Source organism: Salvelinus alpinus, chromosome 28 (genome assembly GCF_045679555.1).
Source record: "Salvelinus alpinus chromosome 28, SLU_Salpinus.1, whole genome shotgun sequence".
NCBI classification, from domain to species: Eukaryota; Metazoa; Chordata; class Actinopteri; order Salmoniformes; family Salmonidae; genus Salvelinus; species Salvelinus alpinus.
In genome coordinates, this window is record NC_092113.1 from 2,326,663 (window position 1) to 2,350,932 (window position 24,270).

Genomic DNA, 24,270 nt, shown 5'->3' on the forward strand with positions numbered 1-24,270 from the left:
AACCATTTTTTATTTGATACTTTTTACCCCCTTTTCTCCCCAATTTCGTGGTATACAATTGGTAGTTACAGTCTCTCTATATCTGCAACTCCTGTACGAACACGGGAGAGGCGACGGTCGAGAGCCATGCGTCCTCCGAAACACGACCCAGCTAAGACGCACTGCTTCTTGTCACACTGCTCGCTTAAACCGGAAGCCAGCCACACCAATGTGTCGGAGGAAACACCATACACCTTACGACAGAAGTCAGCGTGCATGCGCCCGGCCCGCCACAAGGAGTCGCTAGAGCGCGATGGGACAAGGACATCCCGGCCGGCCAAACCCCCCCCCTAACCCGGACGATGCTGGGCCAATTGTGCTTCGCCTCATGAGTCTCCCGGTGTCACGGCCGGCTGCGACACAGCCTGGGATTGAACCCGGGTCTGTAGTGACGCCTCAAGCACTGCGATGCAGTGCCTTAGACTGCTGAGGGAGGCCCTACTTGGGGGATTTTTATAACATTTCATCTATAGAATGGTCCTTTGGAGGAAGGATTGTTGCAATATAAGCATAACTGAGAAATAATTAATCAAAGTTGGCATATTTCTGACATTTTGGCCTTACCCAGGCCTCCTTTAAGACTGTTTCATATGTACATTCTACAAAGCAGATAATGGTGTCATATGAAGCTTTACCACTTGCTCTCTAATATGAGTAGTATCTTGATTTCAATAACAATGTCTTACATGAATGTATGAATATTGAAAAATATAAACATGAATATTGGCAAATCCAAATTTTGGATTTGGTGAATTCTTCAATATATTGTTGAACATATTATACTCTACCGGCATAGTGGCAGAGTCGGATCTCTGCTACTCTTAGTTATGATCCAATTTGTAAGGGTTACCAACAAATCGTCCCCCTCTGCTGCTGATTTGCAGGATTTGGAATGGTGCAAGTAAAAGGAGGGCTGTGATTGGTTACGTCACAGAGTTTCTAAACCGAGAGGCGCAACATCGCGAGACTTCTGGAAACGCTTGCAAAGCAGACCAAGACCAGGCCGTTTGGGATTTGTTCAAATCTAAAGGCACAACCAAGTAGTTGAACATGGCATTACTTCAAGTTTGTGTAAGTGACAAACTGACATGTTTTAATTTGAGTCAAAAACAACTTTATGTCGAAGGAGTACCTTTGATTTGAAGGCCTGCACATATGCAATTCGGCGCGAGACAACCTTTAGACCCGATGACATGTTTCTGCACATGAGCTTACAGTGCCTTCAGCAAGTATTCATACCCCTTGACTTATTCCACATGTTGTTGCGTTACAGCCTTCAAAATGGATTAAATAGATTTTTCTTCTCACCCAACATGTTTTTTTGAAATTTTGCAAAATGAATATATTGAAAATGAAATACAGAAGTATCTAATTTACATATGTATTACCACCCCTAAATCAATACTTTGTAAAAGCACCTTTGGTGGCAATTAAGTGCTTTGCACACCTGGATTGTAAAATATTTGCCCATAATTTTTTTTCAACTTCTTCAAGCTCTGTCAAGTTCATTGTTTATCATTGCTAGACAGACATTTTCAAGTATTGCCATAGATTTTCAAGACGATTTAAGACAAAACTGTAACTACGCAACTCAAGAACTTTCAATGTTGTCTTGGTAAGCAGCTCCAGTGTATAATTAGCCTTGTGTTTTAGGTTATTGTCCTCCTGAAAAGTGAATTCGTCTCCCAGTGTCTGTTGGAAAGCAGACTGAACCAGGTTTTTTAACTCCCTAGTCCTTGCCGATGACAAGCATATCCATAACATGATGCAGCCACCACCATGTTTGAAAATATGAAGAGTGGTACTCAGTGATGTGTTGTTTTGGATTTGTCCTTGTATTGAGGAAAAAATATATATTTCTTTGCCACAGTTTTTAAAATATAGCCACAGAAAAACACAGCCATTTTTCCAGCCAAAGAGAGGAGTAACAAAAAGCAGAAATAGAGATAAAATTAATCACTAACCTTTGATGATCTTCATCAGATGACACTCATAGGACTTCATGTTACACAATACATGTATGTTTTGTTCGGTAAAGTTCATATTTATATCCAAAAATCTGAGTTTAGGCGGGACGCTACTGTCTCACTTGGCAAAAAGCCTGAGAAAATGCAGAGCGCCAAATTCAAATTAATTACTATGAAAATTACTATAAAAATCTAACTTTCATTAAATCACACATGAAAGTTACCAAATTAAAGCTACACTGGTTGTGAATCCAGCCAACATGTCAGAATTCAAATAGGCTTTTCGGCAAAAGCAAACGATGCTATTATCTGAGTTAGCACCATTGTAAACAAAGAGAGATAAGCATATTTCAACCCTGCAGGCGCGACACAAAACGCAGAAATAAAAATATAATTCATGCCTTACCTTTGACGAGCTTCTGTTGTTGGCAATCCAATATGTCCCATAAACATCACAAATGGTCCTTTTGTTCGATTAATTCCGTCGATATATATCCAAAATGTCAATTTCTTTGGCGCGTTTGATCCAGAAAAACACCGGTTCCAACTTGTGAAACATGACTACAAAATATCTCAAAAGTTACCTGTCAACTTTGCCAAAACATTTCAAACTACTTTTGTGAAACAACTTTAGGTATTTTTTTACCTAAATAATCGATCAAATTGAAGACGGGATGATCTGTGTTCAATACAGGATTGAAACAAACTGTAGCTAGCTTTCTGGTCACGCGCCTCTAACAAACAGTACACAACAAGTGACCCTCGTTCACAATGGCCGTACTTCTTCATTACAGAAAGGAAAAAACCTCAACCAATTTGTAAAGACTGTTGACATCCAGTGGAAGCGGTGGGAACTGCAAGAAGGTCAATTAGAAATCTGGATTCCCAATGAAAATCCATTAAAAAGAGAGTGACCTCAAAAAAAATAATTCTGAATGGTTTGTCCTCTGGGTTTCGCCTGCTAAATAAGTTCTGTTATACTCACAGACATGATTCAAACAGTTTTAGAAACTTCAGTGTTTTCTATCCAACTCTACTAACACTATGCATATCTTATCTTCTGGGGATGAGTAGCTGGCAGTTAAATTTGGGTATGCTTTTCATCCAAACGTGAAAATGCTGCCCCCTATCCTAGAGAAGTTTTAAACCACCTACGAAGGTGGTTTGAAATGTGTTTTGAAATTTTTGATTCCATGTGCTTTTTGGCTGTTCAGCCTGCTGGAAAAAAAACAGATTGGGATATTCTTTTTCTTTTTGTCATTTAAAAATGCCAATGTGAGCAAGGCTTAAAACCTCTACGGGATTGGCGTCCCTCCACCGGGACGGTTGAGCTAACGTGCGCTAATGTGATTAGCATGACATTGTAAGTAACAAGAACATTTCCCAGGACATAGACAGGTCTAATATGGGCAGAACGCTTAAATTCTTGTTACTCTAACTGCACTGTTCAATATATAGTAGCTATTACAGTGAAAAAATAACATGGTATTGTTTGAGGAGAGTGCACAACAACAACAAAAAATGTATCACGGCAACTGGTTTGATACATTCACCTCTGAAGATAAATAATGTACTTACATTCAGTAATCTTGCTCTGATTTGTCATTCTGAGGGTCCCAGAGATAAAATGTAGCATAGTTTTGTTTGATAAAATATTTTTTTTATATTCAAATGTAGGAACTGGGTTCTTGTCTGGCTCCACACCCACCCCGCCCGGCCATCTAGATGTGTGAAAGTTAGTGTATAAGCTAATGATCTATCATTTATGACATTCCTGGGGATATGTGAACTTAAATTTTGTATTACCATATCATTTTTGTATGTTCTCTATAGTTAAGTTCTTGAAAATGTATCAATTGACCAATTCGGCACATTTGGGCAGACTTGATTTTGCACACACACAGCTTTGCACACACAATCTAAGTTGCACCTAAATTGCAATAATACATTATGGTCTTTCTCTTGCATTTCAAAGATGATGATTTAAAAAAAATATTATAACACCAGATCTAATGTGTTATATTCTCCTACATTAATTTCAAATCCACAAACCTCAAAGTGTTTCCTTTCAAATGGTATCAAGAATATGCATATCCTTGCTTCAGGTCCTGAGCTACAGGCAGTTCGATTTGGGTATGTCATTTTAGGCAAAATTGAAAAAAAAGTTCCGATCCTTAAGAGGTAGAAACAGATCTGGGTCTGCAACATGTATGTGATGTTAACTCTAAAAGCACCTGCAAACCAGAAAGTTCAGTCAGACTATGGAACGGGTCTGTCCCTGAATGATTGATTGATACACATTAAAGAGAACATTGCTTTAGTGATGGGCAGTTTGACAATACGTCTCTGTCTGTGTCTTTGGTAATAGTGCACGGGGGTGGATTTATAAAGCCTGCAAATTAGAGTTGAGTCGAGTGGACACACACTCCCAGAAACCTCAGAATGACTGAGGCCTACTCTTATGTAAGCCACCTTTCCCCTAAACTCTAGCCTCTCTCTGGGTCTTGGTCCCTCATTCCCTCTATTCCTCCCTCCCACAGTCCTCATTAAAGCCTGTATTCATCCCCTCTCCTTCTCTCTCCCTCCTTCATCCTCCTCCCCCTCCCTCCTCTCAGTTCATTTCTGTACAGAAATTCTTTGTCAGCCCTCATCCTGCTTTACCCCCCTATGTGCCCCGCTTCACTTCTCTCCCTGATTGGTTGTGAGCAGTTGGTATACAAAAACACACACACACATTTTGCATTGTGGTCTTGTTGGTCATATGACCGTATAATCTGAGAAGGGGTTTATGGTAGAGCTGTTTTTCAGCTAAAACTGATTCTGTTTTCTCAGATAGAAAACCTAGTCATCTTTAAGGACATGACAACACTGGTTTTGTTAAGGACTGTGACATTATGTATCCTACAGTATGTGGACTGTGGATGTGTGGTGAGTGACATCAGGCCCAGTGGCAGTAGCCAGTACAGTAGGAACAGAGATGAGATCATAGGAATCTGATGCAAGGCTATTTTGATTTCAGGCAGGTGATTGGCTAAGAGATTCTGGCTGTGAAGCTCATTGGTCAGGCTATGTAGGCTATGTTCATTTCTGGTTGGTTTCAGTGTGCTGGCCATCAGTGCTGATTGGCTGTGACAATCAAGCTGTGAAAGATAATTAGCTCAGGCTTGACAGTTTTTTTTCTTCTACTTATGAGATGTTTTCTGCATCAGCTAGCCAACTGTGGAGTTTCACTGGCCCAGAAACTGTGACGGATGAAAATACTTTCTCCCTTGCCCCCTTCCCTGTGCGCTTGCTCCCCCTCTCACCTCCCTCTCTCCCTCCTTCTCATTCTCTCACTCACACACACACACTGACAGCTCCTGGTGGGCTCTTTTCTCCTCCCTGCTCCCTTGTTCCCCACACATTCGTCCTCAGTGTCTCACTCTCTCTCTTTCTTCCTCAGTGGATTTATGCCCTATAGACTCTGTGAAAACTTAACCCTGCGTTCAAACTGCAGTCAACTCTTCCTTCAGTTAACTCTGCATTCAGTCTTCGGTCAGCTCTTCCTTCCGTTAACCCTGAAGTTTGTCACCCTGCGTTCAAACTGCAGTCAACTCTAGTCAGTTAACTGTCACTTCTTGTCATCCTGAGGCTGCATCAAGACGACCCTACGATGCGAGGACTTCTTCCAGGAGCGCTGGGTCTGTGGGATTTGTGCTCGCTGGAGCGTGTGTTTGTGTGCTCCATAGGCTTGACGTTGGCTGGACTCTCCCTCCACTCTGTAGAGTGTGTGATCAGTGAAGCCTGGACCCAGCAGAGCTGCTGTTCTATGTCTCTCAGGCTGATAGCAGGACAGACTGGTATCAGGGTCTCCTAGGTCTGTGGACTCAGTGGTGACTCAGTTGACTGGACTAAGTAGCGGTTTAGCTGGGTCTGCTCTTGGATTAACGTAGCAGGTGTAAACAAAAGCCTGAAACTAGATCCCCCTTCATACTGGTCTTGACGAGAAGAACGGAAACTGTTGGGAGAGGTTCTCTTCTGCACTGTTCAACCAATCCAGTAAATATGGAGAAGGAGTTGATATGGCGTGTCACCTTCTTAACGTCCAAAAGCGGAAGTCGCGTCACAGACTCCTGAAACCATAACATCTGGTTGTTGGGGACTTGGCAGAGGCTAGCTGTTTGATGGACAGACTGGACTATGGACTCTGCTCTGAAGAAGGCCCTGTGCTGGACAGTGGACTCTGGCTCAGTGGATCTTATGCTGGGGCCAGATACTGTACTCAGTCTTGATAGTATTCCATTGGCTCCTACAGAGGTTATTCACAGTCTTTGTCTAGTGGTAGTGGACCTTGTTCCAAGAGGACCAGACAGTACGTGTGTCCAGTGTGATGAGTGGACCCTTGGCTCAGTCCTCCTCCCTACTGTGGGACAGACCCCACCTCTCCTCTGAGGTGTCAATGACACCCACCCCCTCCCGATGACCCCCTCCCCACGTGAGGCTGTGTGAGGCTCCATGCACCCCCTCGTCATGGAGGTCATCCTCAAACTGATAACTGCTGACGCCTCTCCATCTCCCTCCCCCACCACCGTGAGTCTCCACCTGTATACAGCGTGTGCCTGTGTGTGCGTGTGTTCATCTATGTCGGACCTCACAGCCCATGTGCACACATTTCTCAAAATGTTGTTGTTCATTGTATATACATGTGTACAGACATCCATGTCTGTATCCATCCATATATAACCGTCTAGGAATGTTAATCTGTCTACAAAGTGTACAAATGTCCTTGCGTTACATGAACCGATGCGCACCCGCGTTGAAACACAACAGAGCACTTAAGAGACTGTGAGTTGCGGTAAGAGACCAAAGCCCTGTACTGAGGAGCTTTGAGAGGACTTTGTTTTGACGTCATGGCGACTGAAAGCCTGTGTTGTGATGGCTGGGCTAGGGAAAGCCACAGCGTTTCAACAGGCTCCCAGTTTAGTTTAGTTTAGTCTGTGTGGTTGTTTTTTTACATGCTGGAAGCGGACACAACAGGCTTTTCTCCCAGACCCCTCTGAATTCCTCCACACAACACAAGTTAGCTGCTGGCGAGCTCGAACTGTATGTTTGTGTGCATAGTAAATTGCTGCTTTGCCCAGCGTCACACAGAGTTATGTAATTGTCCGTAGCTATTGAATGGACCTCATTGTTGTCTAATTGAAACCCCTTAAAGACACAAATAAAGTGGATTTCCATTACAAAACTCTCAGAGCTGCTTTATTTGGCAAGGCTGGGTGGGAACTGAGGCCATCAGGAAAGGAGAGGAGTAGAGAAGAGAGGAGAGGAACGGAGAGGAGAGGAGATGAAATTGAGGTTAAATGGGGAGGAAGAGCAGGAGATGGAGAAAGAGAGGAGAAGAGGGGAGTCATTAAGACGGGGAGAGGAGATCAGGAAAGGAAAAGCATTGGGAACTTGTGTTAATCAGTTTGCCTTGCATTGCCCTAGAGAGGGAAATTCCAGGGCCTTAGTCCATTACAGTGTCTCCCAGTCTGCCATTCTTATACTGAGCTGTGCAGTAAGCTCTCCCTAGTCCTAGTATAGAATAGTCCTGCACTGTAAGGTCTGCTGTGTACTTACTACTGGTAAATGATTTACACTCACATGCTCTGATGTTATATCTAGGCTTAATTCAGGTGGACACACACACAGGGGAGTCACAGAGATATCCACAGTGGTTAGTCAGGTGGAGTTCTCCGGGGTGTGGCTATATTGTACAGTGGGTGGCACTACAGTATGTAACTCATTACCATGTACGTGAAGTGGTGATACCTCAGTCAACTCCTGATAAGGGTGATGCATGCACTGAACTTGAGCCCGCAGATAGCCAAAGCCATTACAGATAATGGTGAATTTGTGAACTGCAGTTCACCTAAATGGAGTTTTCACTTACCCACTTACTGGTATGTGCCCTTATCAGGAGTTGATTTATGGCTGACAAGAGTTAGTTGGGTGAGGGGTGCAGGTATATATCCAATGTATGACACACATACTGTGTATCGTACCATATATGTATCCCATTTTCAACCTATGAAGCAGTCAGGGATAAACTTTGCACTGTCATGTGAATGTGCTTTGTGATTGTCTACTGTATACAGACATAGTTATGCTCCGTCTAGGCGTAAACAATAAGGTGTGCTCGTCACAGGTGTATTGAGTTTAGGGTATCTTTTCTCCGTGGCTAAGTACATCTCTGTTGGTCTCTCTCTCTCTCTCTCTCTCTCTCTCTCTCTCTCTCTCTCGCTCTCGCTCTCGCTCTCGCTCTCGCTCTCCCTTTTCCTTCCTTTCTTTGAGATCTGAACTTTAGACTCCAGATTAGCTTTACAACCCTTGACCCCTAGCTTCTAAGGATCAGACGGAACAGTGTAACTATGGTAACGTGTTCCGAGTGGGTGAGGATCTCTAGGGCATTGGAGGAGTCTGCTTTCATAAAGCCCTTATCAGTGCCTGTCCTCCCTTATAGCTGAGAGGGGCATTGGGAAAATGAGGGATTACCATTCTCCTTTCTGGTGTGTGTGTGTGTGTGTGTGTGTGTGTGTGTGTGTGTGTGTGTGTGTGTGTGTGTGTGTGTGTGTGTGTGTGTGTGTGTGTGTGTGTGTGTGTGTGTGTGTGTGTGTGTGTGTGTGTGTGTGTGTGTGTGTGTGTGTGTGTGTGTGTGTGTGTTCTTGCATCTGTACCTGGACACATGCTCGAAGTCTTGCTTATTGTGCGTTTTAGGCCCGGTTTATGGGGAGGGACTCCTGTGCCAGTCTGTGAGTGTCTCTGAGCTCTTCGTTTATCACAGGCAAGCTTGTATCTCAGCGCTGCTTCGCAGGGCACTCAAGTTCACTGTGGTCAGCTGACTCAGCCATTCTTTGGCCTCCCTCCTTTATCTATCTCAGTCAGTGGCCAGACAGCTATTTTAGTGGGCCGTTTCTGAGGCCACAGTTAATCCGTGTCATCATGTCATTTGATCTCACTTCTGCAGTTAAAGCCATGTAGCTTAGTCTTACCAATGATGACGCTTATTTAAAAAGTGTCATCCTTTTTATAATAAGGCTGTAACGTAACAAAATGTGGAAAAAGTCAAGGGGTCTGAAAACTTTACGAATGCACTTATTGGATCTGGATGTATAGGCCTATGGATTCTCACTTTAGGCATATGGTTGAAATGCGAGATTTTCTCATTCTCTGATTCATTTCCTTGTCAGTCGGCAGCACATCTTGTTAATTGGGACTTTTCACTTTAGCTGTCATCATAATAATAGGCTTGTTCTCTTATTGGGCCATTAAAGAGATTCTCTGGTAATTTTGTGTACTTTTTAGCCAGTATTTCTGAAAGTAGCACTCAAGGGCCAAAAGTGGTCCCCGAAAATGACGTACTACGTCACATATGTGCAGATATGTGCACCACGTCATTGCTCTCTCTGTGTCTCTCTTGCCGCGTTCAAAACAACTGGGAACACGAAACTGGGAACGAGGACATTTCCGACTTCTGACTTCAGTGTGTTCAAAACAACTGGCAACTCGGGGAAAAAACAAGCTCAGACTGGGAAAAAATCGATTTGAATGGTCAATCCAACTCAGAATTCCAACTCGGGAACTCGAGCCTCTTTCTAGAGCTCTGACTTTCCAACCTGAAGATCACGTATGTCATGATTTGATATTTTTCTGAGTTCCCAGATGTTTTGAATGCGGCATCTCTCTGCTGTGTCCACTGAGCCCTTTCTGCCCGCCGTGCAACCTCATTGGATAATGCTGGGCAGGCCTTTTGCTAGCTGTCACTCGAATGCGAGGGCCTGAAGCTCATTGGCTAGAATTCAAATTAGGTAGGGTGCTGGCCTATGTGGGAGAAAATGTAGGGGAAATGTCTCAGCAGAGCTTCAAGAAAAGAGTGGCTTTCAAACTAGGGATTTCGTGGCTAATTGAGGTAAAACAGTAATTCTGCTCATAGATTATTCATGTAGACTACAAACTACAAATTGACACATCCAGTCCAAAGCAGGAGGTTTCAAAGTTGTCATTGTATGATTAGGATTTCACAGTTTATATACAGTTGAAGTCGGAAGTTTACATACACTTAGGTTGGAGTCATTAAAACTTGTTTTTAAACCACTCCACAAATTTCTTGTTAACAAACTATTGTTTTAGCAAGTCGGTTAGGACATCTACTTTGTGCATGACACAAGTAATTTTTCCAACAATTGTTTACAGACAGATTATTTAACTTATAATTCACTGTATCACAATTCCAGTGGGTCAGAAGTTTACATACACTAAGTTGACTGTGCCTTTAAACAGCCTAGAAAATAACAGAAAATGATGTCATGGCTTTAGACGCTTCTGATCGGCTGTGTACCTGTGGATGTATTTCAAAACCTACCTTCAAACTCAGTGCCTCTTTCCTTGACATCATGGGAAAATCAAAAGAAATCAGCCAATATCTCAGAAAACAAATTGTAGACATCAAAGTCTGGTTCATCTTTGGGAACAATTTCCAAACGCCTGAAGGTACCACGTTCATCTGTACAAACAATAGTGCGCAAGTATAAACACCATGGGACCACGCAACCGTCATACCGCTCAGGAAGGAGACGCGTTCTGTCTCCTAGAGATGAACGTACTTTAGTGCAAAAAGTGCAAATCAATCCCAGAACAACAGAAAAGGACCTTCTGAAGATGCTGGAGGAAACAGGTACAAAAGTATCTATATCCACAGTAAAACAAGTCCTATATCGACATAACCTGAAAGGCCGCTCAGCAAGGAAGAAGCCACTGCTCCAAAACCACCATAAAAAAGGCAGACTACGGTTTGCAACTGCACATGTGGACAAAGATCGTACTTTTTGTAGAAATGTCCTCTGGTCTGATGAAACAAAAATAGAACTGTTTGGCCATAATGACCATTGTTATGTTTGGAGTAAAAAGGGGGATGCTTGCAAACCGAAGAACACCATCCCAACCGTGAAGCACAGGGGTGGCAGCATCATGTTGTGGGGGTGCTTTGCTGCAGGAGGGTCTGGTGCACTTCACAAAATAGATGGCATCATGAGGGAGGAAAATTATGGGACATATTGAAGCAACATCTCAAGACATCAGTCAGGAAGTTGAAGCTTGGTGTCACGCCCTGACCTTAGAGAGCTTTTTATGTCTCTATTTTGGTTTGGTCAGGGTGTGATTTGGGTGGGCATTCTATGTTAAATTTTCTATGTGTTGTATTTCTTTGCTTTGGCCGGGTATGGTTCTCAATCAGGGACAGCTGTCTATCATTGTCTCTGATTGGGAACCATACTTAGGTAGCATTTTCACACCTGTGTTTTGTGGGTAGTTATTTTCTGTTTAGTGTTTTCTGCACCTGACAAAACTGTTTGTTGTCGTTTCTCGTTTAGTTATTTTTGTTCTAGTGTTCAGTGTTAATAAAAATCATGAACACTTACCACGCTGCGCTTTGGTCCGATCCTTCTTCATGCAACGATGACCGTTACAGAACTACCCACCACCAAAGGACCAAGCAGCGTGGTAAGAAGGAGGACTGGACATGGGAGGACATTTTAAATGGCAAGGGATCCTGGACGTGGGAGGAGATACTGGCCTTGAAGGATCGCCTGCCCTGGGAGCAGGTAGAAGCAGAGAGGAAGGTGAAGGCAGCAGCTAAAGCGGAGTGGCAATGTTATGAGGGAACACGGCTGGCAAGGAAGCCCGAGAGGGGGAGGCACACGGGGAGTGTGGCAGAGTCAGGTTGGAGACCTGAGCCAACTCCCCGTGCTTACCGTGGCGAGCATGTGACTGGTCAGGCCCCGTGCTATGGGGTGATGCGCACTGTGTCTCGGCCGAGCATTCACAGGCCGGTGTGCTCGGGGCCAGCGTCCCGCATTTGCCGGGTGGAAGTGGGCATCCAGCCAGAACGGGTGGTGCCAGCTCTGCGCTCGAGACTCCCAGTCTATCCGGTGCCTCGGCCAAGGAAGAGGCCTCCTGTATGTCTCCGCAGCCTGGTGAGTCCTGTGCCTGCTCCCAGAGCCAGGTCTCCTGTGTGTCTCCCCAGCCTGGTGAGTCCTGTGCCTGCGCCCAGCCCGGAGCCTCCAGAGACGGCTTCCAGCCCAGAGCCTCCAGAGACGGTCTCCAGCCCGGAGCCTCCAGAGACGGCCTCCAGCCCGGAGCCTCCAGAGACGTTCTCCAGTCCGGAGCCTCCAGGGACATTCTCCAGTCCGGTCCCTCCAGCGACGCCCTCCAGTCCGGAGCCTCCAGAGTCGCCCTCCAGTCCGGAGCCTCCAGCGACGCACTCCAGTCCGGAGCCTCCAGCGACGCACTCCAGTCCGGAGCCTCCAGCGATGCACTCCAGTCCGGAGCCTCCAGCGACGCCCTCCAGTCCGGAGCCTCCAACAAGGAGGCCCAGTCCGGGGCCCGCAACGAGGGTGCATTTCTGACCAACTGGGAATGTAATGAAAGAAATAAAAGCTTAAATAAATCATTCTCTCCACTATTATTCTGTCATTTCACATTCTTAAAATAGTGGTGATCCTAACTGACCTAAAACAGGGATTTTTTTACTAGGATTAAATGTCAGGAATTGTGAAAAACTAAGTTTAAATGTATTTGGCTAAGGTGTATGTAAACTTCCGACTTCAACTGTATATATTTTTTTATTAACTAGGCAAGTCAGTTAAGAAAAAATTCTTATTTACAATGAAGTCCTACCCCGGTCAAACTCGGATGATGCTGGGCCAATTGTGCCCCGCCCTATGTGACTCCCAATCACGGCCAGATGTGATGCAGCCTGGATTCGAACCAGGTACTGTAGTGACGCCTCATGCACTGAGATGCAGTGCCTTTGACTGCTGCACCACTTGGGAGCCCAACAATGCCGCATTCAAAATAATTGGAGCTCGTTTGTGTGTGTGTGTGTGTGTGTGTATGTGTGTGTGTGTGCAGCATTTCTGAAACTGTCAGACTGGTAGAGCTTGTCCCGCTGCCACCTTTCTTCAGCTGGTGTTTGGCACAGAGATTCAAAGATTTGATGTTATCTAATTTACACTCCCAGCCACCCTGCTTTCTGTGCTCAGTTAGTCAGTTTTTCCTCCCTGAATGAATGTCTGTTTTCAGAATGGAAAAATTAAACCCAGATTAAGCAGGGAGTTTTATATAAATAGTTATATCTCGAAGGGTTTCGTTTCTATAAATGCATGTCAAGGTCAAAAAGTTGTTTACGGAATAGGTCAGATTTGTTCATTTTGCCCTTTTTTGCAGAACATCCTGTTTCCTCCAGTTTTTTTCTGAGAAACCATTTGCATTGTGTAATACATTTTGATTAATACATATGCAATACATATGATGAATGTTCTTGTGTGACAGTGAAAACGAGAACCTTGAGGTGAAAATACATAGTGAAACTATAGGGCTAGGCTACTGTGTTCATAGAAGGAATAAATGTTCCGCTTATTTCCACCAAGTTGTTTGAAATCATTAAACATGAACAATACAGATCGCGGTCGGTTTGAAATGTCTCTGACAAGTCTTTCTTTTTACCACAATCGGAACATGAGCGGATAATGATTGACGTTTGAGCACTTCTTGCACTTGGCTCTAGGCGGGATTGCAGGAGGATGATGTCACCACTTTCGCGCCGTGGGGAGGGGGAGAGGCGTGTCGGGGAGAGGAGGATAGTCAGTGTTCAGGTACACTAAATGTGTATACATAAATTAGGGGAGTTGGCGTGAGCAAGGGGCGAAGCTCCGGAGCGGGATACATGAATGAAGTTGCCGGATAGACTGAGGGAATAAGGGAACATGCATTGGGAACAAGTACTCCGATTGGAGAATGGCAAGGTGAGAGAGTTTTCGCTGCCTTGCAGTTTCGCTGTCCCTTGTCTTTTTGAAAGTATCAGGTGTCTCTGGATTTTGGAGCGTAATGGTTTCAATAGACTGGATTTTAGTTTTCTTACAGCTGTCTCAATTACCGGATGCTGTGGTTTTGTATTTTAATCATGTCATTACAGCGTGGTATATGTCATCGGTTAGTCATATTGTGCCGACAGGTGAGGAATTTGCCGGTTTTCTATTTCCCAACTTCGGCGTGCAAATACTGGCTCTCCCCATCCCTCTTGCTCCTATCTGTTCGGTGCACTGTAGCATATGCCAGTGTCAGTCTCTGATGCGGAGAATGGCCCCAGGGAATGTGTTGACAGTTAGGTTAAGTAAGTAGTTAGGTAAGTAGTGAGCATGGCCCTCGACTTTGTCGCTACTGGAGTTGTAGGGCTCAGGGGATTCATGGTTCCCAGTCTATTCTAACTCCGAAACTATCATGGAGTGCTAATCGAATACCACGTTTCCCATTTAGATAGGATGCTTTTTGTACACTGGTGCTTGTTGGCAGAAATCAGGTCGATGGCTGAAAAAGCAAAGGTTGTCTGTAGGTAGACCTAATCTGTGAAACAATGTCAACACTGTAATCGCAAATCCGACATCCTGTCATACATGATGTCCTCCTACATTGTACAGGGCACACTAGTGATTAGGTTCAATGATAGTATCCACCTCCACTCATGATTAACAATTTTTTACTGACGACGAGCGTTGGATTTCCTCTATGGTTCAGCCTGCATGCCATGCTACACAGTCAGTATTGTCTGGGAATATGGAAGGAAATTGGTGATTTTTAAGCTGCTTCCTTTTTGATGTTTTCTTTGTGGAGCCCATGGTATAGAAATATTGTGATCGTGAATTCCCCTCTCCTCCACCAGATTGAGCGGTTGGAGGTGAGTGGCTTAGCTCAGACCCCCCAGGCAGTGTCGTGTGCGGAGGATGGGTCTTTCTCTGGGGGTGACGATGGCACCCCGGACCCCCAGCGCACCAAGCAGGCCATCGCCCAGCTGCAGCAGAAGATCCTGAAGCTCACCGAGCAGATCAAGATTGAGCAGACGGCCAGAGACAACAACGTGGCCGAGTACCTCAAACTGGCCAACAATGCTGACAAGCAGCAGAGTGCCCGCATCAAACAGGTGAGCATTGTTTTATAATCAGAGTTTTTATCGTTTTGATATGAAACGCAAAACAGTTGAATGACAATACACCAGACAGATCTACTTTTACTGGATAACAGCACTGCTAAATGTTAGAATATATTACTACAATACAGTGCATTTGGAAAGTATTCAGACCCCCTCACTTTTTCCACATTTTGTTACGTTACAGCCTTATTCTGAAATGGATTAAAAAATATATATATCTCATCAATCTACACACAATTTTTTGTACTTTTTTGCAAATGTATTAAAATAAAAAACGGAACTATCACATTCAGATACAGTACCAGTCAAAAGTTTGGAGTGGACACACCTACAGCACTCATCCCACGGTTTTTCTCTATTTTTACTATTTTCTACATTGTAGAATAATAGTGAAGATATCAAAACTATGAAATATCACATATGGAATCAAAAAAAGTAATTAAAAAAAAGTGTTAAACAAATCTAAATATATTTTATATTTGAGAATCTTCAAAGTAGCCACCCTTTGCCTTGATGACAGCTTTGCACACTCTTGGCACTCTCAACCAGCTGTTTTTGTTTTCAGAGCCTTCTTGGGTATGGCGCTACAAGCTTGGCATACGTATATTTGGGGAGTTTCTCGTGACAGAGAAAATAAGTTATTCGTTATGGCCCACTAAATTTTACCATGTGGCTTAGAGAAAATGTTGCAGTTTTAAAGCACGTTTGCTGCAAATCTACTCATTTTGCCATGGGCGGAGAGAATATTTTGACATTTTATAACTAATTTCATATAATTCTACTAATTTTGCTATGGGGCAGACAGAAAAATGTGAAGTTTTACAGGTAATTTCCTGCAATTCTACACATTTTGCGATAGGGTGGAGGCAAATGTTTGCAGTTTTTAATATGATAATTGATGATTAATGGGTTGGTAATTCGACCATGCTTACTACGTTTAGATAACTGGCAGCTGGACTAATTTACCAATCTAAAACATCTTTGCTGACATGGGCTAATTGAGTTGATGTACAAACCACTTTTCCAATTTGCACCTTGTGTATTATATTCCATTATTCTAACTCTCAACAGTAAGTTGAGACCCTGACTGAGCACCTGCATTTAAAAAATGGTATTGACCCACGTGTAGATGAAGGGGAGGAGACAGGTTAAATAAGGATTTTTTTTTTTTAAGGACATTTAGAGCGTGAATGGGAGTGCCTTTAAATGGGGTATGGTCGTAGGTGCCAGGCGCACCGGTTTGTCTCAAGAACTGCAACGCTGCTGTTTTTTTCACGCGCAACAGTTTCCCATCAAGAATGGTCCACCACCCAAAGGACATCCAGCCAACTAGACACAACTGTGGGAAGCATTGGAGTCAACATGGGCCAGCATCCCTGTGGAACGCTTTCAACACCTTGTAGAGTCCATGCCCTGACAAAATGAGGCTTTTCTGAAGGCAAAAGGAAGGGGGGGGCAACTCAATATTAGGAAGATGTTCCTAATGTTTGGTATACTCAGTGTAAATGTCATATTAAACACAGCAATCTAAATGTCCTATATAACTGCAGGTGTTTGAGAAGAAGAACCAGAAGTCAGCACAGACCATCCAGCAGCTGCAGAGGAAGCTGGAACACTACCACCGCAAGCTGAGGGAGGTAGAGCACAACGGCATCCCTCGCCAGTCCAAGGACGTCCTCAGGGACATGCAGCAGGGCCTAAAGGGCGTGGGGGCAAAGGTCACAGGCTTCAGCGAAGGTGTGGTGGACAGCGTCAAGGGAGGCCTCACCAGCTTCTCCCAGGCCACGCACTCTGCTGCCGCCGGGGTCGTCTCCAAGCCCCGAGAGATCGCCTCGCTGTTCCGCAACAAGTTTGGCAGCGCCGACAACATCCCCGGGCTGAAGGACTCCTTGGATGACCCGTCAGGTGTTGAGGAGGGTTTGATGGGGGCCGGGGCGAGGTCTCTGAGCCTCGCAGGCCACCACCACCTGCAGTCCAGCCCCAAGTACGGCAGCGAGGATGACTGCTCCAGCGCTACCTCAGGGTCGGCAGGGGCCAACAGCACGACTGGGGCCCCCGGAGGCCCCCCCAGCTCCAAGGGGAACACCCTGGAGAGGAGCCAGAGCTCCAGCCTGGACATGCTGCTGCAGGAAGTGCAGGAGCTGAGGGAAGGCCAGGGGAGACTAGAGGAGAGTCTGGAGGGACTTAAGAGCCACTATCAGAGGGACTACACTGTCATCATGCAGACCCTACAGGAGGAACGATTCAGGTACGAAAACAAGAATCACTAAATAACGAGAGAGAGAGAGAGAACTGTATGAAAAACTCCATTCAAAGATGGATAAGGTTAACATTTGAGAGGTCATCTTTAAGTGAAATGGATGCATGTATGTTTGTTGTAAAGCTAGTGACAGTAACCATACAGATACACAGAAATGACAGAAACACCGTCATGCATCATTCAGGCAGAGAGAACAGCTATAGACTACTAAACTGTAGAGGTGTTTGTACAGACAATTTAGTAAAGACACTACAGGAACAGAGGTCTCCATTTAAGTATACTTAGGCAAATTAACAGGAGAGAGAGAGATGTGTTTAGGCAAAAAAATACAGACCATCAAAACTGAGGGACCCTAATGAGCTTTGAGCATGTCTACTGATGACTATGTTCTCGCAATTAACCACACAGCTATGGTTAAACCACTGTGTTGAAACCTTTGATAAGAGTCTGAAGCATAACTAATGAAGAAATGGATGGATGAATGAATGAGAATACAGCCTGGACTGAAGACTTTTTGTATCGATCTGTTCATGACTTCTAATGAACTAAGTCCACTGGTTATTTCACACAGTTTCTGTGTTGAGACTGCTACCTGTATAACTCTTAGAGGACACTTTACCAAAAGGGATCATACACTAGATTCTGCCGCAGACCGATTTCTTTTCTTGAGCGGATGGTCGGGGGGCCGGAACATACAAATTGACCGCGAGAAGCCCAAAGAGATATAATATTTGACTGGAACATAATCATTTCAAACCTTGCTTACATTTGTATATGATCACGTATCTCTATTATGCATGGTAATACTTTGGAACAGATTTCTTGAATTAAAATAACTTGGAGCTGATTTCCTGGTGTTTTTTTTTGTTCTTTATGTCCAACAATGAGTTTATGCTCAGAAAACTTGGGTTCTGCGGTAGCTCCTCCTCCCCCTCTCTCTGACTCACCTGTTGTGCTTCTATTCTGCTTGATCTTTTTATTGTCACATCTGTTGTGTGTGTGTGTGTGCGTGCCGGTGTGGTACCAGAGGGAAGAGTTGTAAATCTTATTAAAGTGTGACTCTAAACAGGTTAGGTGAGCCATAATGAGATCAGACTGGTGAGGTGATTCACCTAATCACACACACACACACGCATGCACAGACAAGCACATTATGCATTTATTCACATTTTTCCTGAGACACATTTTGTACATACTGTATTCAAAAATACTCACATTCATATACAGCTCTTTTTTTTGCCTGTTCAGTTGCTTTCCACTACCAATAACACCAATCTTCCTGGTCTCCTCCCTCCTGCTGAGAGTACGTGATTGGTCAGTGTCATCCTGCTGATTATCTGCTATTGTTCAGTCTTATCGACAGACGAGTAAGCATGTGCTAATCAGCTCACAGATAGCCAACCGTCCAGTCAGTTGTCATTTGACCTGAAAGCTCTTTAGGCTCTTTTCAAGAAAAAACTTGAACCTCTGTTTCTCTAAAGGGGCACACGAGACAGCGTGTGTTTGTCTGTGTGTGTGTGTGTGACTGTCCGCCTCTCTGTATCTCTGTCCTGTGTCTATGTTTGCGTGAGCTATTAGACTAACGTTTGTGTCTATATTTGGGTATGTCTAGGTGTGAGCGTCTGGAGGAGCAGCTGAATGATCTGACAGAGCTTCATCAGAATGAGATCCTTAACCTGAAGCAGGAGCTGGCCAGCATGGAGGAGAAGATAGCCTACCAGTCCTACGAGAGAGCCAGAGACACACAGGTCAGTCACACGCACAACCACACACACACACACACACTGCACAAATACAAACTAGATAGCCAGACAATTGTATGATTGTGATTAATTTCAAAAACACAATTTCATCAGAAGTCAAACAGAAAACCTTGCAGTTGTAAGGAATGAGGAAGAGGCACAATAATCTTTACCAGGTACCAGGTTATTTTACAGTTCACCATTCACCTGGTATTTAAATTGGATGACAATACATGATAATGACTTAATATTTACAGTTGTCGGAAGTCGGAAGTTTACATACACCTTCGCCAAATACATTTAAACTCAGTTTTTCACAATTCCTGACATTGAGTCCAAGTAAAAAATTCCCTGTTTTAGGTCAGATAGGATCACCACTTTATTTTAAGAATGTAAAATGTCAGAATAATAGTAGAGAGAATGATTTATTTCAGCTTTTATTTCTTTCATTACATTCCCAGTGGGTCAGAAGTTTACATACACTCAATTAGTATTTGGTAGCATTGCCTTTAAATTGTTTAACTTCAATCAAACGTTTTGGGTAGCCTTCCACAAGCTTCCCACAATAAGTTGGGTGAATTTTGGCCCATTCCTCCTGACAGAGCTGGTGTAACTGAGTCAGGTTTGTTCGCCTCCTTGGCCAAACAGTTCTATTTTTGTTTCATCAGACCAGAGGACATTTCTCAGAAAAGTACGATCTTTGTTCCCATGTGCAGTTGCAAACCGTAGTCTGAATTTTTTATGGCGGTTTTGAAGCAGTGGCTTCTTACTTTCTGAGTGGCCTTTCAGGTTATGTCGATATAGGACTTGTTTTACTGTGGATATAGATACTCTTGTACCTGTTTCCTCCAGCATCTTCACAAGGTCCTTTGCTGTTCTGGGATTGATTTGCATTTTTCGCACTAAAGTACATTCATCTCTAGGAGACAGAACACGTCTCCTTCCTGAGCGGTATGACGGCTGCGTGGTCCCATGGTGTTTATACTTGCGTACTATTGTTTGTACAGATGAACTTGATACCTTCAGGCGTTTGGAAATTGCTCCCAAGGATGAACCAGACTTGTGGACGTCTACAATTTGTTTTCTGAGATTTTGGCTGATTTCTTTTGATTTTCCCATGATGTCAAGCAAAGAGGCACCAAGTTTGAAGGTAGGCCTTGAAATAAATCCAGAGGAACACCTCCAATTGGCTCAAATTATGTCAATTAGCCTATCAGAAGATTCTAAAGCCATGGCATCATTTTCTGGAATTTTCCAAGCTGTTTAAAGGCACAGTCAACTTAGTGTATGTAAATTTCTGACCTACTGGAATTGTGATACAGTGAATTATATATATTAAATAATCTGTCTGTAAACAGTTGTTGGAAAAATGACTTGTGTCATGCACAAAGTAGATGTCCTAACCGACTTGCCAAAACTATAGTTTGTTAACAAGAAATGTGTGGAGTGGTTGAAAAACGAGTTTTAATGACTCCAATCTAAGTGTATGTAAACTTCCGACTTCAGCTGTATATTTTGTTTCATTGGACTCCATAAGAACCAACATCATAATGTACCAGAGAGTTAGCTTTTGTGTTGAGTTCTTTCACAGGTTAGTCCCAGAAAAGTAACCATTGTTTCAAAGTAATTTCTTATTAAATACCAGGGCATTACCAGCTAAAACAGGACTGTAAAATGAACTGAAAACCATGTCTGTGTACCATAACCTCAGTGGGTTGTTTGTCTGTAAACAGAGCATTTCCGTGTCTGTAAAGCACATCTCCTCTTGTCCTGCATGAGGTTGTGGGTGCATGCCCTTGCCTTGTCTTTAACCTATCCCTCTCTTTGATGTTTTAAATTAAACGCTAGAGTTTTACATGTAATGATCTTTGTTATTTGTCTGTGTAGTAGTACTATGTGTAAACACACTTCTCTTGACCTGTCCTGTAGGAAGCCCTGGAGGCGTGTCAGACACGTATCTCTAAGATGGAGTTGCAGCAGCAACAGCAGCAGGTGGTCCAGCTCGAGGGCTTAGAGAATGCCACAGCCCGGACACTGCTGGGGAAACTCATCAACGTCCTCCTGGCCCTCATGGCCGTGCTCCTGGTGTTCGTCTCCACCGTGGCCAACTGTGTGGTCCCCCTGATGAAGACCCGCTCCCGGTCCTTCTCCACCCTCCTCCTCATCCTGCTCTTCGCCTTCATCTGGAGGAACTGGGACGCGCTGTCGGGCTGCTCGCATCGCGCCCTGCAGCCACCCAGATGACCGCGTGGAGACGTGTGTCTCTATGACTACGCATGGGGGTGGAACTCTGTCCACACACACACAAGAAGCAGGAACGGCCTAACTGCCAATGGGATGTGGTGGTTGTGTTGACGGACTCCGAGGAATGAGCCTAGCTCAATGAGGTGGGACTGAGGAGAAAGTCAGAGAAGGAGGTTAAGATGAGAATACCACTCAGTTCTGACATTCATTTAGGAAGAATGAGACTTTGTTTACATTTTTGGAGATCAGAAATTGTGTTTTTTTTTTTTTTTTCACAGGATGCATCCTGATACTGTTTTATTTCCTTGGAGTTAATCAAGTATATTATTGTCGTTATTATTATTTCTAATATATATATTTTTTTCTTCATTTAAAAAAAAATTCAGTGCCATGTGGCGTTAAGCTCCTCCCACTCTGCACAAAGAGGAGCTGTCAGGAAACTGATTGGAGGTTCACCTCAGGCTCAGACCCTCTGCAGAGAAATGCTATTCTGATTGTCTGCCTTTCAGGAAGAAAGTGCTCTTACCTGGCTGTTATGGGTAGAATATAAAAAGATGAATGAATGCCCTCGCACTTTTTCCCCACGCGATGGATTGATTCTGAGATCAGAAGGAACCTTTCTACAGAGGACTCTTTGTTTCCCGGACAATACTTTGAGGGTCACGCCTAGAGACTCCCCGGTGCTTCCGTACGGTTTCTACTAGCGATCATTTACATCCTTTTCAATTAAGATGAGGTGATATCATGAATGATTATGACTTCTAGAGTGTGGCACCAGCTTAGACAAGAGGGAGGGTTTAACAGTTAGGGCCATTCGCCACAGAGCCACCAGAGACCAAAGGTACAAATAAGGCCACTTTGCAGGAAATGTGGAGTTGCCATGATACTGCTTTCACTGGTGCCCACCCATTGTGTCAGCTGAAGTCCATGTTGAAAAGGAATGCTGCTTTTGCCAGACATAGACAACTGTATCCACTGCTGTGCTACTGTTGTCCAATGCGCTGCCTGTATTACGAATGTGACTCACTCCATCACTTACTGTTCTCTCTTTCCCTTTCACTCTCTTTTCATCCCCATGTTTCCTCCAACATTCTGTACTATGTGCCAAAACTCTCCTGTTGCACCTGGTTTATAAATAGGGAGGTTTTTAATGCTCTTTCTTTCTTTGGTATGTAAAGAGAAAAGGCCCAGAGCAGGTCATATAGCCTTGTGGGGATGAGAGGCAAAATGTCAATTACACCCTATTCCCTTTATAGTGCACTACTTTTACTGTGTATAATAGAGAATAGTGTGCCATTTGTGATACAAAACATACAGTTCTCTTCGACGATCAGCCACTTATACATACGGCCGACTTGTATGTCTCACCTTGTTTGTGCTTTATTAGCCAACTCCTCTGATTCATGGTCATGACATTGCAGAAGAATTGACCAAACAAAGCACAAACTGATATGGGACCAGGCTAACAGAATATACCTTAACAAGGCCACTTCTGAGACACTCACTGTTAATGATCTGATATGTGTTTCCTAATCTGGGTCCTTGATCACTGTTGAATATGCTGGCTCTCAATCCATTTTATCCTCAAATTCATCTGTTCAAGGACCTTCAGTCGACCGAGCTGGCATGAATGAGTCCATCTGAAGTCCATTCTGCAGCTCCATTAGGAGCTTGTTTGAAGATAATAACTGATATTGGCAATAGCGTTCTGGGACGCTAAGTGGAGAAACACTTTGTACATTTCTTCCTATACATAGCCCTCTCTGGTGGCTTAGGCCTATGTTCAGGATCAGTGAAGCAGATTTAAACCGGAAACTGCACTGAATTTGTCTCATCTCGAAATAAGAATTCATGAAACTCAATGGATATTGTTGCACACCAATCAGTTTAAAGACACTGTTCATTGTTTTGATCTTGAACGTGCCACAGGTGAATGGCTCCTGAGTTGACTTTGGTGTGACCTTGCGGTGTCCTCTCTGGTGTATGGTAGGGTTGTGTGCTAAACCACTCCAGTGCCTTCTGATGTCCTTTTCTAAGTGTGGGACAATAAAACTGCATTCCTGACTAACTCCTGGCACTCTGACTTTGTGTGTGTGTGTGTGTGTGTGTGTGTGTGTGTGTGTGTGTGTGTGTGTGTGTGTGTGTGTGTGTGTGCGTGTGCGTGTGCGTGTGTGTGTTATTGCATGTGTACCTGGACGCACACTCATAGTCTTGTGTGTGTCTGTCTCAGGCTCTCTCGTTGAGGATGGGCAATTATTTAAAGTCATGTCGTTAAACAGATTAATGAATTAAGAGAGATTCTTAAACTGCCTGGACTAAACTTTGTCTAGATGAGATACATTTTACATTTTTAACTAAGGAACAAAGTAGGCTTAAGCACTGATAAATGTTTATTGTGGATTGATTATAGAATGAATCAGTCCTGTTGAAGTTCATGTACTAAGCCACTAGATGGCGATCCTATCCTGTTTTATAACTCCTTAGTTGCCTGACTTGACCCGCAGATGATCTGTGCGCTCGAATTGAGCCTTGAAACACCTTCTTTGAAACACCTCACACTGCCCTATCCAACCTGGACAAGAGGAATACCTATGTGAGAATGCTGTTCAATGACTATTCCACCTGGACAAGAGGAATAGCTATGTGAGAATGCTGCTCAATGACTACAGCTCGGCTTCAAAAAACATAGTCCCCTCTGAGCTCTTCATTAAGCTCATGGCCCTGCGACTAAACACCTCGCTCTGCAACTGGATCCTGGACTTCCTGACGGGCCGCCACCCAGGTGGTGAGGGTAGGCAACAACACCTCTGCCACGCTGACCCCCAACACAGGGGCCCCTCAGGTGTGTGTTCAGCCTCCTCCTGTATTCCCTGTTCACCTACGACTGTGTCTACGCACGACTCCAGCACCATCATTAAATTTGCCGACGACACGACGGTGGTAGGCCTGATCACCGACGATGACGAGACAGCCTACAGGGAGGAGGCTAGAGCCCTGGCAAAGTGGTCCCAGGACAGC

At 44.1% G+C, this 24,270-nt stretch overlaps 2 protein-coding genes across 6 annotated transcripts in view; one reads left to right on the forward strand and one right to left on the reverse strand.

Moving 5' to 3' along the window:
* LOC139556929 (transmembrane and coiled-coil domains protein 1-like) overlaps positions 1-23,320 on the forward strand; it is a 64,432-nt gene extending 41,112 nt beyond the window's left edge. For 4 of the 5 annotated variants that reach the window (XM_071371078.1, XM_071371079.1, XM_071371080.1 and 1 more), the window contains 4 exons: positions 14,740-14,997; positions 16,557-17,254; positions 18,879-19,014; positions 20,938-23,320. In XM_071371078.1, coding sequence (XP_071227179.1) covers positions 14,740-14,997; positions 16,557-17,254; positions 18,879-19,014; positions 20,938-21,252 — 1,407 coding nt within the window. In that variant the 3' untranslated portion in view covers positions 21,253-23,320. Of the gene's footprint in view, positions 1-13,719; positions 13,826-14,739; positions 14,998-16,556; positions 17,255-18,878; positions 19,015-20,937 lie in introns of those variants that run through there. The other variant, XM_071371083.1, reaches the window with a different exon arrangement.
* LOC139556939 (uncharacterized) overlaps positions 1-24,270 on the reverse strand; it is a 244,614-nt gene that overhangs the window by 137,584 nt on the left and 82,760 nt on the right. The window lies entirely within an intron of this gene.